Source organism: Marmota flaviventris, chromosome 7, assembly GCF_047511675.1.
Source record: "Marmota flaviventris isolate mMarFla1 chromosome 7, mMarFla1.hap1, whole genome shotgun sequence".
Classification (NCBI taxonomy): domain Eukaryota; kingdom Metazoa; phylum Chordata; class Mammalia; order Rodentia; family Sciuridae; genus Marmota; species Marmota flaviventris.
The window spans coordinates 128,868,622-128,883,818 of NC_092504.1; the positions used below are offsets into that span (position 1 = coordinate 128,868,622).

Sequence of the window (15,197 nt, forward strand, 5' to 3'; positions counted from 1 at the left end):
AATAAATAAATCGTTGAGCACTGTGATTGTAGCAATGAAATTAAAGATTTGTTCCACCATCACTACGACTAAAGAAAACTGTCTAAAATGCTTAATCAAGAATTGCTAGACTAGAGCCAGGTGCGATGGCGCACACCTGTAATCCCAAAGACTCAGGAGGCTGAGGCAGGAGGATTGCAAGTTCAAGACCAGCTTCAGCAACCTAGCAAGTTCTTAAGCAGCTTAGTGAGACCCTGTCTCAAAATAAAAAAGGGTTGGGGATATAGTTCAATGGTAAATTACCCATGGGTTAAATCTCCAGTACCAAAAAAAGAAAAAACAAAAAAAGAACTGCAGAACTGGGAACATAGCTCAGTGGTACAGTACTTCCCTGGAATGTATGAAGCCCTGGATTCAATCTGCAGTATTGGGGAGCAGAGGAAGAACTGCTCTTCCACACATAAACAAACTGTGGTAAATCCATATAATGGAATACTACTTAGCAATAAAAAGGGACAGACCACTGATACAAGCAACAACTTATATAAATTATATGAATTAGGGAAAAGTAAAGGGTATTTAAAAAACAAAAATAAAGGAAAGGGGGGATATTAAGATAAATTGCAATAAAACTATGTTTAACCCTACCAACACATCAATCAGCCTTTTAAAAGGTTTTTTAAAAGGTTTAAAAAATAAGGGCTGGGAGTGTAGTTCAGTGGAAGAACACATGCTTAGAAAGCCACAGGCTCTGGGGTTCAATCCCCAGTACCTCAATGTGTGTGTGTATATGTGTGTGTGTGTGTGCGTGCGTGTGTGTGTGTATGTGTGCGTGTGTGTATGTGTGCGTGTGTGTGTGTATGTGTGTGTGTGTTATATTCATCCTAAAACTATGCCACTTACACTTCAATCACTTTTGTTGAGGGGTACCATGGAGTGAACCCAGAGGTGCTTAACCAATGAGCCACATCCTCAGCCCTTTTTAGTATTTTATTTAGAGATACAGTCTCACGGAGTTGCTTAGGGCCTTGCTAAATTGCTGAGGCTGGCTTCTTGAGATCCTCCTACCTCAGCCTGACATTACAGAACTGCCCAACCACTCTGGGCTTCCAATTAGTATGCTCCCCCTTTACTAAATACTTGAATTTTTTAGTTGTATTTGAACACAATACCCTTACTTTACTTATTTATTTTTATGTGCGGCTGAGGATCAAACTCAGGGCCTCGCACGTGCTAGGCAAATGCTCTATGGCTGAGCCACAATCCCAGCCCCTCCAATTAGTCTTAAAAACAAAATGCTAATACAGATCTCAGGGTAATTGAAACTTTCTAATGTTTTAAACATGAACTGAAATCTGACATATGGATTCTTTTGGAAAAAAATCAGTTTGATTATTTCTAGAAAAACTGGAATTTCACTTTCCAACAAGTGAAATAATTATAATTCCAAAAGGTGAACGCTTTCACACACCCTCCAAATTTTTAAGACTTAAGTTTGGCAAGTACAGTTAATTCTTTCCTAAAGTAATATTTGCACGAAAGGGACAACCCACACACTAAATGCCACCAAAAAAAAAAAAAAAAATGTGATACAATGTATTAATTATAGCTCCAAGGTTACAGGGCATATTTTACAATGTAAACAGTCACTACAAATATCAACGCATTCAGTTTTTTAAGAGTGCAATCTGCATACATTTGAAACATAGAGAATGAAGTTGAGCCAGCGTCAACAAGATCCAACTTAAAAGTTCTTGTGTTTCCTTTTCTGTGTTAAGTTTTGGCATCAGTGTTAAGACATTTTAGAGAGTTAAGAAAATCTGTCCAGAACGTCTCAACTAAAGGCTCTCAACTTTTCACTTCCTACCAGACCGCCCCCTCGCCATGGGCCCCACCTCCCGAGGAGGGTGATGGGGTGGGGCTGTTTCCCGCTAGGAAACTAAGAAATAAATGCTCTTCCCTACTCCAGAAAGAAGGGAACCAGGGAGGCCGTAAGGAGCTTCAGACTCAGATATGCAACGAACTTCGAGGAGGTAGCTGCCTGGAAGCTTTCTCCCCTCCACTGTCCTCCCTTCTCCCTCCCCTCCTCCTAGGTCGTGCAGTGACCCCGGGCCGGGCGGGGACAGGTGAATCCCAGGAGGGGAGAAAGAGGGAGGGACTGCCGACCGAGAGGGAACCGCGTTCAGGCAATGAATGAGTCGTGCCGCATCCGCACCACCTGTTCCTTCCAAGGGTGCCACTTCGGCCTGCCGGCAGTATTCCTGCACCAACCGGGCCGCTACCGCTGCCCGTGCTGCCCGCTTCCCTGCTAGAGGCCAGGCCTCTCCTCCCTCCGCTCGGGAAGAGTGAAAGCCAACCGTCTAGAAGCCGGGAGGTCGGGGCCTAGTCCGGAACCAGGGCCTCGGAAGCGCGGGGACGGGAGGGGGAAGCCTGTGGTCCCTGGCGCGCGGGCCGAAGTGGGAGCCACAGGGAGGGGACGCAGAGCATTCGGCCTCGCGAGTACTACGAAGGCGGGGTCCCGAGCGGGGGTGGCTGGGCGCCCGCCGGGCCAAAGCTCGGGCTGACAGGCCCGGCTGCCGGCTAAATCCTTCCCCCTGATTGCCGGGAGCCTCACACTTACCAAAATCCGCTTGAAAAGCGCGTTCTCCTTGGGCGGGAGGCTCACGGCCGGCATCGTTCCGGCTCCTCCCGAGGCTCCCGCCACCACCCGGCTCGGTCAGTCTGTTTGTCCGACCGCCTCCGATGCCTAGCCACTTCAGCCCCGAATACCCCGATCCGCCGCCACCACCAGGCCTCGGGTGTTGCCGCGTCGCCCTACCCGGACACCTCCTCCTCCTCGTTGTCTTTTTTCCTTTCTCACTTAACGCTGCCGCCGCCTCCCTCCCCCCACGGGTCTCCGTCGGCGGTTCACGTGGTAACTGAACAGACCGACAGAGGCAGCCAAAATGGCGGACGCGGAGGGCTTTCCCACCCGGGTCACGCCTCCTAGCACGCAGGCGCGGTGACCTTCTGTCCCACCCTCGCTGTCCCGGAGCTTGCCGGGAACCTGGAGGCTGGCCGGCCTGCGGAGGTGGAGGGGTTCTGGGCGGGCCCCCGGCGTCCTTCCCGTGGGCAGCTCCTGGGAGGCGCCCTGGGGAGGTCCGAGAGCGCGGCCGGCTACGCTTCCGACCGCCTCCTCATCGAAAATCGCCTTTCTGCTCCTTCTTGCTAGACTGGCCTTCATTCATTGAGTAGCCGCTCCCACACCGTGTGGTCGTGCTTTAAGCCTGCAGGGCTAAGCTGCAGGTGTAGGTGTTCGAGAAGCGCTGTGGGTCATGACCGAAGTCATTAAGGAGCAGAGGAGGAGAGGGAATGAATAGCCTTCACCGCGGTGGAGACTAGTGAACACACCTGGAGACGAAGGGGTCTAATCGAGTTTGAAAAGCATGAAAGAGCCTGACGTATTAAATGGGCCTGGCTGCGGTATCGGTGATTTGGGTTAATATTTCTTAAGATGAGCCTGGAAAGTTCGCTACCCAGATCTGAAGTGACCTATTTGTACTGGTCAAAGGAGCTCTGCAGGCTGAAGCGTATGATTTATCTCATTGTTGAGGCCAAACAATGCAGGGTTTGAGTCACCTTGTATGAGTCACCTTGGTGTAGTGGAGGGGTTCAGGATCACTGACCCTACTGGAACTGGTTTCGAGCTCCTGTTTAATATTGTGACTATTGACTTGCCCATCATCACAAATCATCAAACTTTAGACATTGAAGACAAGACTTCAGACTAGCAAGACAAGACTAGCAAGACTACTAGAGGCAACTGCTCCAGTAGGCAAGGTCAGTCTAGACTCTAACAAGACCCCTTCCGCATATGAGACATTTCGTTAACAAAAAAAATAAAAATAAAAAAAGTGGAGCTTTTTAAAAGCGTCATTCCACTGATGCTCTAAAAATTTTCAAGAGCCATTTTGCCCTTGATTATCTCTCCACATCCTGAATTCGATCTCTAGCGTTCTTTGCATTATGAGTCATTAAACAAGATGTGCAGTGGGTTTACCCTTTTAAATTTGTTTACACAAATACTTAACAGTTTTCAAATTGCTCTTCTTTACCCTTCCCTGGAAAGTGTGAGTTAAGACGTTTCCCAGTGGAAAAATCTTGAGACTAAAATTTAGGTGTTGGTTGCCCACTGTGTTGGTTGCTCTCTTTTCATAAGTAAGGTTTTAGCAGTTAAATCCTGGAAATTCCTTGAATTCGGTAATCTCTCTTCAAAAGTTTGAGGAAATCATATCTACAGGAATTTGAAAAGTAGCCAGATTTTTAGACTTTTTTGGGGGGAGGGCAGGGTATTAAATATAGGGGCACTTCACAATTACCACTGAGCTTATTTTCATTTTTTATTTTGAGACAGGGTTTCACTAAATTGCCAAATGTGGCCTCCAACTTTCAATCTTCCTGCTTCAGCCTCTCACATCACTGGGATTACAGGTTTACACACCATGCCCTGCTTAACCTTAACCTTTTTTTAAAATAACATATAAAATTAAGTTTAATTTATAAAAATCAATTGTTATTTAGTAATAATGAAAAGTTCACTCCCTCCAGTGGACTTTCAACAATCTGAACTATTAAAAAATAGAAAAAGCGTCTTTTTTTTGTTTTTCATTTAGTCATTAACTTGAGTTTCCAAATCTCTGGCCTCATTCAAAAATCCCTACAGCAATATTATTTGCTATAGATTTTTAAATTTTTTTCTATATATAATATTCTATTTTTCTCCTCAGGGGAAGCACATTTCTGGTCTTTGAAACACAGTGGTTTCCACCAGAAACTGAATACCTACTTAAATAAGCCAGCAATAATAGCTTGGCAAATGTTAATTCTTTTTGGCTAGTAACAAATAGTTTTTGTTTTGTTGGTACTGAGAATTGAACCCAGGGACCCTTAACCCCTGAGCCACATCCCTATATATATATATATATATATATATATATATATATATATATATATATAAAATTTTTTTAATGTTTAATTTTTTGTTTTTGGACACAATACCTTTAATTTATATGTGGTGATGAGGATTGAACCCAGGGCCTCGCACTTGCTAGGCGAGCGCTCTATCACTGAGCCATGACCCCAGCCCCTTTTTTTATATTTTTATTTAGAGATAGAGTCTGGCTAAATTGTTTAGGCCCTTACTACATTGCTGAGGCTGGTTTTGAACGATCCTCCTGCCTCAGCCCTCCCAGCCACTGGGATAACAGGGATGCGCCTCCAAACCCAGTTTAAATAGCTTTCTCTCCTCCTCCAATACTAGGGTTCTTGGGATCAGGGGCTTCTGCATTCTAGGTAAGTGCCCTAACGCTTCTTTCTTCTTTCTTCCCCGCCCCCCCCCCCCCAGACAGTATCTCACTAAGTTACCCAAGCTGGCCTTGAAGTTGCCATTCTTCTGCCTCAGCCTCCCAAGTAGCTGAGATTACAGGCACACACTCCCAGGCCCAACTTAAATAGCAGTTTTTAAGGTTCAGTGGATATTAGTCTGATTTCAAGTTAAAATGCACCTACAGGAGCTGGGGTTGTGGCTCAGTGGTACAGCACTTGCCTAGTATCTGTGAGCACTGGATTAGATTCTCAATACCGCATATAAATAAATGAATAAAATAAAAATCCATTGACAACTAAAAAAATAAGAATTTTTTTTTTTAAATGCCCCTACAGGGCTGGGATTGTGGCTCAGCGGTACAGCGCTTGCCTAGCATGAGCAGGACCCGGGTTCAATCCTCAGCACCACATAAAAATAAAGGCATTATGTTGTGTCCATCTAGACATAAAAAATAATATATATATATATATATATAGCACCTACAATTCACAGCCATCTGACCACACAGTGACTTGATAGCCTGAACACAACAATAAAATAATCTACTCTTATCACCACCATTTGACAAATAGAGATTTCATTTGAGTTATGCTGTGAATGATAGCTGTGCTTCCAAGTTTTCATAAACAAGGCTCTGTATGTTGCAGCTGCTGCTATAGCATCTTAACATATATTTCCATTTCACTGTGATCAAAATGTTTCCTCTAGGGTTGAAGATACAGCTCAGTGGTAGAGCTTTTTCCTAGCATTCATAAGGCTGTGGGTTCCATCACCAGCAGTACACACACACACAAGCTTCCCCCCAAAATAACCAAAAATAGATAAAATCATTTGGCTTCCAGACTTTACTTCTACAAAAGGGATATATAGAATAAAAATTCTCCACCTTCATATATGTACGATGTTCTCTATTGAGACTTTTACATCTAGATAACTAAATATTTATATTTTATAGAAAAATCACACAAAATAGATTTTATGTGTTTAACAAGTGTTAAACAAATTTAACAAATGTTAACATTTTGCTATTGCCTTTGATTTTTTTTTTTTTTCTTTAATAGAAATTTATAGATAGAGGGGCTGGGGTTGTGGATCAGCGGTAGAATGCTCGCCTAGCATGTGTGAGATGCTGGGTTTGATCCTCAGCACCACATAAAAATAAATAAATAAAGGTATTGGGTCCAACTACAACTAAAAAATAAATATTTTAAAAAATAAATTAAAAAAACTTACAGATAGAAGAGGAAGTCCATCTCTCTCCAGGTCCTAAATTTGATCTATACAATTCTTATGTACCATAAGTCAGTAAACATGTAGTGGTGTTTTGCATTTTATGTATTTTCAACTCAATCTTCTTTAACCCTCCCTGGGAGATATGAGCTGAGTAATACTTCTCCTAATGGAAAAATATTGGACTAAAATTTTGCCTTTCTAGATGCTAACTCAAATCTCTGTGTTAACCCTAGGTCATGAATAAGATTTTAGCATTCAAATTCAGGAAATGGTTTAAATGAATGTAATGAAACAACTTCTACCAAAATATAATAGCTATTAACTCCTAGCTGGAAATGCTTCATCAAGATTCTTTTCAGATGGAATTTCACCTACAGCTGCCTACTCCAAGTGTAGGGTTCCATCAGCTCTAACATGATGTGAGCAGTGTACTTCTACTTCATCACTTTCCCAAAATACACACTAGTAAAAGGATACAGGGACCAAAGCTCTGAAAAAGAATGGAACAGCCTTTCTTAGAACAGATACTGATATTAGTAATTTGCTCACTGGTTCTAAATACTCTGACTAAATGTGGCTTTTGTTTCAACTTGTTGGAGACTGACAAAAGCTTCGTCAGGACAAGTTTCTAAGGGGTGGTGTAGAAAGGATATACAACTGACAGATTGCTGAGTGGACAAGAAGCCAAGAAACTGAGAGCCAACAACTGTCTCAGCACATTAGTTGGGTGGTTTGCTTACTGGAGCATGAGTCCAGGAGGCTCAAACTAGGTTACAAACTCTCTAAAGTGACTCACAATTTAGCAACCTATTCAATCATCATTTACATTTTTAAAATGGGCTAGAAATAGTAACAACTATTTTACTCTTCGGTTAACAGTTTTTTGGTTTTTTTGTTTTTTAAATCTTAAATGATATTGGTAAAAATACATAGAAGGAAAAAATTGCAAACATTTTGCTTTTAAAATGAATCTAAATGGCATTGGGTTTAAAGAAATAGCTTTAAAGGTTAAAATGTATCATCTATTACCTATACATATTTTTACATGGTTTTTAGACATCACATTGAACTCAGAATTGAATACACAAAAGTCCCGCTAGGTTATGCAAGATCAGACCATTGATCAGAAAAATGCCTTTAAACAAAATGTTGTTTCCTATTCACACTTTCTAAGCTTCCCAGCGACCTACAGGCTAGTTTTTATGTTCTAGATGTAAAACTGAAATACAGGGGCTGGCTCAAGAGGTAGCGCGCTCGCCTGGCATGCGTGCGGCTGAAGGAGGGTTCGATCCTCAGCACCACATACAAACAAAACAAAGATGTTGGCCGAAAACTAATCTCTCTCTCTCTCCCCTCTCTCTCTCTCTCTCCCCCCCCCCTCTCTCTCAAAAAAAAAAAAAAAAAGACGGTGGTTTAGTACAGGCCTATTAGGTGGGCTAAGAGGATCACAGAGCTGGAGTCAGAGCACCTGGAACTCATCCCACCTCTGCCAGCTGTGTGATCTAGGGTTGGTAAGGGCACTTTCACTTGTACCAGAACTGTCTCCACCTCTCAGTGTTCAGTATGACCTTGAGTGTAAACACATTTAGGAACTGTTGTTTAGGTCTTCGAATGCAAGGTACGAAATATTGCCTTGGATGAGCCCTCTTCTGTGAGCTAATCTGTAAATTGATGATAATCACCGGATCCCGGTGAAGAAGAAAAGACCCAAGGAACGTAGGCCATGCGATGCGTGAATGCACCGGGCTTGAAACACCTCAGCGCGACACTTCGTTTTACTTTCTGGCTCACCTAGGAACAGTTTCGTCAACTTTGGGGTGGGGAGGTGACTAGAAACCCTCCGAAGACCAAAGACGGGGTAAGCTACCTGCCTCCGCCCCTTTAACCATTTTCTTCCTAACCCCACTTTAAAGACAAAAGACGGAGGCCAGAGGCGCCGGGAACCTTGGCCAACTGGGCTCCTTCGCGCCGCACCGAGCTCTAGCGCTCCCGCCGCCAGGGGGCGCTGCGGCCGCGCAGGCTCGCCGGGGGCGGGGCGAAGGCGGAGCCTGTCCGTAGACATGGCGCCGTCCGCGCTGCTGCGCCACTTCTCGCGGCTGCTGGCCCCCGCCAGGCTCCCGAGCGGCGGTGAGTGTCCCTTCTCCTGCCGGCCCCCTCGACCCTCAGCCTTCCCCTGCCCAGGGCGGTCCTGACCTCCGCGGGCAGCAGACGGCGGCGACCCGCGCTCGGCCTAGTGACCTTCGCCGGCCACGGTCCGGAACCCACCTGGGTCCTCTCGGTCCTCGTCTCGCACTCTGCAGGCTGAGTCCCGCACACACCAGGAGGGGACCCTCGGGTGGTGCCTCTGCGGCCCTCCGCGGGTCTGAGTCGCCGCCCTTCGGCGAGGCTCGGGGGCGTCCTTCAGGACCCGTTTCCTGGGCCGTTGAATGGGGGGATCGAAGGAAGAATTCACCCGGTTACGCGTAACTGCTAGTTCCTTTGTCGGCCCGCGGTCAGTTAGACGGCCTGTGTTCCCTTTCAGCTTGTGCACGGTCCAAGTTCTACCTGCGGGACCCGCCGAACGACCAGCCGGACTGGCTGAAAGTCGGGCTGACCTTGGGTACCACCGTCTTCCTGTGGTTCTACGTGAGTACTTAGTCCCCAACACGCGTCCCGACCCAGCCGAGGGCAGTGAGACCGAATGTTGAAGACGTAATGTGTGGAGACAGAATTCCCCTACAGTATGATATTCGTGTATCCCTAATAACCTATTTCTCCCTAAAGGGAATCCAAAAAAAAAAAAAAAAAGACTTAAAAGAAATTAAGATTTCAGCAGTATGGAAAAAGTATGATAAGGTTGAAATTTCTGTCATCTATTTTTATGTAGCATAGTCTTGTGAAGAACAGCAGTTATACCAATACATTATTTCTTAATTAGTTTTGAAGCTCGTTAGGGTTTTATGAAGGCACCTCTTTTCAATGACATAGGGACACATAGGCAGTAAACAAGTTTACAAATTAAATTTCATTAGACTTCCAAAACATTAGAGTTTTAAAAAGTGTAGGTCTTATCAGGGACTGTCTGTAATCCCAGCGGCTCAGGAGGCTGAGACAGGAGGATCTGGAGTTCAAAGCTAGCCTCAGCAAAAGTGAGGAGCTAAGTAACTCAGTGAGACTCTGTCTCTAAATAAAAAATACAAAATAGGGCTGGGGATGTGGCTCAGTGGTTGAGTGTCCCAGTGCAAAAAAAAAAAAAAGTCTCTCTCTTTTTTTTTTTTTTTTTTTTGCCATGCTGGGGATGGAACCCAGGGCCTCTTGTATGCTAGGCAAGCCCTCTACTACTGTGCCCCAAGCCCCAAAACATTAGGAATTAATCAGTGTTTATATAAATATTTTGCTGAAAATTGTACTTAGTGTATAGCAGGGTGTTTTCTTGTGCTTTACTTGTAAACTTTCCTTTAATCATTATTAAGTGATACATATTGTTGACTCTTTTACAGGTGAAGAAATTTAGAAACATTAGTTTGCTGAACCCAGTTTCACCTTACTGCAGAACTTTGCTACACCATTGTAAAACATTGCTTCTCTAGAGATAAAATTATTTTTTTTAAGTTGACTGAAAAAAAAGGTGTTATGGATATAGCTCAGTTGGTAGAGTGCTTCCCTCCAATGTACAAGGCCCTGGGTTCAATCCCCAGCACCAGGATGGATGAATGGATAGATAGATAGAAAGAATGAATGAATAAAAGTATCTGCTATATTGGTTTTTGTTTTTAATTTGGTACTTAGGATTGCACCCAGGAGCTTAATCATTAAGCCACACCCCCAGCCCTTTTTATTTTTCTTTGAAGACAAGGTTTCACCAAGTTTCTTAAGGCCTGAGAAATGCTGGGGCTGGCTTTGAACTTGGGATTCTCCTGCCTCAGCCTCCCAGGTCACTGAAATTACAGGCATGTACCACCACACTTAATCTCTTATTTGGGATTTTCTCTTCAAAGTGGTTTAGATCAGCTGGGTGCAGTGGCACATGCTTGTAATCCTAGCTACTCGGGAGGCTGAGGCAGGAGGATCCCAAGTGTAAAAGCCTGTCTTTAAAAAAAAAAAAGGGTGGGGGGCTAGCAATACAGCTCAGTGTTAGAGCAACCCTAGGTTCAATCCCCTGTACCAAAAAAAAAAAAAAGCCAAAATAAATAAAGTGGTTCAGATCTTTGAATAGGAAGGGGTAGGAGATGTTGAAAGTCACAACTTAATGGTAACTACTCTTTTTCAATAATTTTTGTAAGGGAATGTTTTCCCTTTTTTGGTGAGGGGGACAAGGGGCCTTAATTTTAGAGACAAGATCTCCCCTAGTTGTTGAGACTGGCCTCAACTAACTTGGGATCCTCCTGCCTCAGTCTCCCGAGTAGCTGGGATTATGGGTATACACAACCATACCAAATTTATAATGAAAATTTATGTGTTCTTTTTTTTAAGAGAGAGAGGAGAGAAAATTTTAGTGTTTATATTTTAGTTTTCGGCGGACACACATCTTTGTTTGTATGTGGTGCTGAGGATCGAACCCGGGCCGCACACATGCCAGGCGAGCGCGCTACCGCTTGAGCCACATCCCCAGCCCTTTATGCATTCTTAGTTTAACGTGTTTCCTAAAAGCAAGCTTCATTGCTGTTTAGAACACTAATGATCGAAACTGGATCTTTGCTTGTCATAAAGGTCCTGTATCAGATGCATATTCTATCAGTGATTCTAAGAAAGTAACTGTCCTCTGACATCTAATTAATCCACAGATAGTTGAGGGATGAAGTTGGTATGTCATCCCAGTATCAAACCTCTATGGTTAGAAGTGTAACACACACCCACCAGCCTGAATCTGTAATATCCGAGTTCTACTGTGCCCCGTTGATTTTGTCCCTCTGTGGTAAGGCTCTCCATTATATTTATTACCCACCAAGTGAAATTTCACACAAGTTCAATTTTAATGTGTAAGGGTTGTCTTTTTATATTTAGTATGTCAGATTATGGGCAACAAATATATTCCATTCATGGTTTTTGGACTTTTGAATCTCTTTAGTTTTTTTTTTTGTGTGTGTGTGTGTGGGGGGTGGGGAGGTTACTGGAGATTGAGCTTGGGACCACTTGACCACTGAGCCACCTCCCAAGCCCTATATTGTATTTTATTTAGAGACAGGGTCTCAGTTGCTTAGTTCCTCGCTTTTACTGAGGCTGGCTTTGAACTCCCAATCCTCCTATCTCAGCTTCCCAAGCTTCTGGGATTACAGGAGTGGGCCACCATGTTCCACTTCTTAGCTTTTTATTTCTCTCTAGAATAGTAATTAATCTACCCTGTTCCTCTTAAAAAAACATAAGCATCTGGGGCTGGGGTTGTGGCTCAGTGGCAGAGTGTTTGCCTCATACCTGTGAGGCACTGGGATCCATCATCAGCACCACATAAAAATAAACAAAATAAAGATATTGTGGTAAGTGTGTGTGTGTGTGTGTGTGTATAAAATATTTATTTCTTAACTTTAGGTAGACACAATATCTTTATTTTTATGTGGTGCTGAGGATCGAACCCAGCACCTCACGCATGCCAGGCGAGTGCGCTAGTACTTGAGCCATATCCCCAGCCCCTAAAAAAATTTTTTTTTAAAAAGTAAGCATCATTAGTTAATTCCCCATCTCTTTGCCAGAAAGACTACATTTCTAATTTTAACTGTTAACTTGTAGCTCATCAAACAACATGATGAAGATGTTTTAGAGTATAAAAGAAGAAATTCTTTGGAGTAAATTCTTTTGGAGATACTAATATAGTAAGTATACATTTATATAGTATACATTTATATATATATAAGTATACATTTATATACATATAAATACATATATATATAAGTATACATTTATATATATATAGGTGATGAGAGTATGCAACTTAATTTGACCTCTTTTTAAATACAGTAGTTTTGTTTTGTCTTTTAGGCTTATACTTTGTAGTGCCAGATTTCTGTCTGTGACACATTTATGAATTTTTATACCTTGGCTTCAGCAACTTTTGGCATAATGATTTTTTAAATTGTTTTTAAGATGTTGATGAACCTTTATTTTATTCATTTATTTATATGCAGTGCTGAGAATCTAACCCAGTGCCTTCACACATGCTAGGCAAGTGCTCTACCACTGAGCCACAATGCCAGCTTCGAGCATAATCATTTTTTAATCATTAATTTACTGTCTTCAAAGACAGTTATGCTTAAGAATGAAACCAAAATTATATATTTTTTAATCTAATAGTTCTTTACTCTTTGCTTTCAAAGCATTTATGACAAATTATCATAATTTGTTTGTATATTTTTTAATATGTTTGGCATATCCCGCACTAAATTCCATGAAAGCAGGAACACTGTTTTATTAATGGTAATGTACTCTGCAGCTTGCTGAATGCCCATCTAATCTAAAATCTAGAATGGGTGACTCTAGATTTTGGATTTTTTTTTTTTTAATAGTTGTAGATGGACAGCATTCCTTTATTTTATTTTACTTTTTTCATGCAGTGCTAAGTATTGAAATCAGTGCCTCATATGTGCTAGGTAAGTGCTCTACCACTAAGCCACAGCCCCAGCCCTGGAATTTTTTTCTGCATGACCCTTTCATTATCTCTGTCCAACTAACACCTAGTTGGATAATTTCTGATAAGATCTAGCTATGAACAAGATATACTGTGCATGATTCAAGAGAATTTGATTAAAATAGATAACTTTTATCTGCTGAAAAATAAATATAGTGATCAAAAAATACAGTTTTCCATATTTAACAACTCAATGTCAGTGCTTTAGGGTTGACTATCTTTTGCTTCTTTGTTTTCTATAAATAACACCTTGCCTAGTGGGCTGGGGTTGTCGGCTCATGGTAGAGTGCTTGCCTTGCACGTGAGATACTGGGTTTGATTCTCAGCACCACATAAAAACAAATAAACAAAATAAAGGTATTGTGCCCATCTACAACTTATATACATATGTATATATATAAAATAATACCTTGCCTATTTCACTGTTCCGATCAGCCAATCAAGAGATGAAAATAAGTCATTTAAATTAAAAACAGATGACTTTTGTTATTTCATGGTTCAAACCATATTTTTGTTAAAATTTAAAATAAAGTACTAATATTCTTTGTAGATACGTTTTCTAGACTTTCCCCAGTTCACTAAGATGAATTATTTAGTCTAATTTTAATATTTTTTTCTGGTAAATGCTACAGTTGAATTCTTTTTCCTCTTTGTTGTAGGTATGTTCCATATAATGATTATAGAAGATCTTCTGGATTCACCAATCTATTGAGTTTCAAATGTCAGAGAAAGTTAAATGTGAATATATATGAAGTCAGAATTTGTGTTTTGCTTGATTAAATGAAAATACTTCTATGTTCTGCAAATAATACATATTATGACAACTTGTAAAAAAAAACGTGTAAGGTACATTATTAGAAATTCTTAAATATGGAAGACCATCTTATAACAAGGTCAGTGATATTTTAAAAAATTCATAAGAGGACTTGTTCTTGGGGCTGGGGTTGTGGCTCAGTGGTAGAGTGCTCACCTAGCATGCATGAGGCGCACTGTGTTCGATCCTCAGAACCACATAAATGTAAAATAAAGATATTTTGTCCACCTAAAACTAAAAAATAAATATTAAAAAAAAGACTTGTTCTAGAGATGAATTCAATAATCCCTGCTGATGAATTTACTTCTTATGAACTTTTAATTTCTGATTAAAACACTTATTCTTTAGTATGTCAAGGAGACAGGACTACTTTATTACTCAAAATACAAAAGGTCCTAAATGTTTTTTTCTTCTAGAGAAGCCATTTTGGTAAGTCAGAAAGTAAAGATGAATTCTTTTATCAGTAGTTCTTCTAACTTCATTTCCTTGAATTTAAATGATTTTTATTTGGGTGAAATTTGTTGTCTTTTTTTTTTTTTCTTAAATATTTTTTTAGTTGTAGATGGACACAATATCTTTGTTTATTTATTTTTTATGTGGTGTTGGGGATTGAACCCAGGGTCTCATGCATGTGAGGCAACCGTTCTACCACTGAGCTACAACCCCAGCCCCCACTTTTTTTAAATATTTATTTTTTAGTTGTAGTTGGACACAATACCTTTATTTTATTTATTTTTATGTGGTGCTGAGGATCAAACCCAGGGCCTCTTACATGCTAGGCGAGCACTCTACCGCTGAGCCACAACCCTGGCCCCCTGTTGTCCTTTTCTAATAATATGACTTTTATCCAATGATTTAGCAAACTCTAGATTCTTTTTCTTTTTTTTTTTTTCTTCTTTTAATAGTCTTTAAGTTGTAGGTGAACACAATACCTTTATTTTATTTATCTTTGTGTGGTGCTGAAGATCAAACCCAGGGCCTCACACATGCGAGATGAGTCCTCTACTGCTTAGCCCCAGCCCCAATTCCTAGATTGTCCGTAAAAAGAAGGAAGAGGGTCAGTTGTGGTAGCGCATGCCTGTAATCCCAGTAGCTTGATAGGCTGAAGCAGGAGGATCTGGAGTTCAAAGCCAGCCTCAGCCACTTAGGGAAGCACCAAGCAACTTAGTGAGATCCTGTCTCTAAATAAAATATTAAAAAGGGCTGGG

The 15,197-nt window shown here is 41.6% G+C and overlaps 2 protein-coding genes across 3 annotated transcripts in view; one reads left to right on the top strand and one right to left on the bottom strand.

Moving 5' to 3' along the window:
• Naa15 (N-alpha-acetyltransferase 15, NatA auxiliary subunit) overlaps window positions 1-2,902 on the bottom strand; it is a 69,934-nt gene extending 67,032 nt beyond the window's left edge. For both annotated transcript variants that reach the window (XR_011708034.1, XM_027926631.2), the window contains exon 1: window positions 2,600-2,902. Coding sequence is in view for 1 of the 2 variants with exons in the window: in XM_027926631.2 (XP_027782432.1) it covers window positions 2,600-2,653 (54 nt within the window). In the remaining variant the exon portion in view is untranslated. The remainder of the gene's footprint in view (window positions 1-2,599) is intronic.
• A 5,692-nt stretch (window positions 2,903-8,594) lies between these two features.
• On the top strand, window positions 8,595-13,970 carry Ndufc1 (NADH:ubiquinone oxidoreductase subunit C1). Its single transcript, XM_027926635.2, has 4 exons — window positions 8,595-8,704; window positions 9,099-9,202; window positions 12,281-12,363; window positions 13,835-13,970. Exons 1-3 carry the CDS (start codon window positions 8,638-8,640, stop codon window positions 12,338-12,340), a joined length of 231 nt encoding a protein of 76 aa, XP_027782436.1. The 5' UTR covers window positions 8,595-8,637; the 3' UTR covers window positions 12,341-12,363; window positions 13,835-13,970.
• The last annotated feature ends 1,227 nt before the right edge of the window (window positions 13,971-15,197 follow it).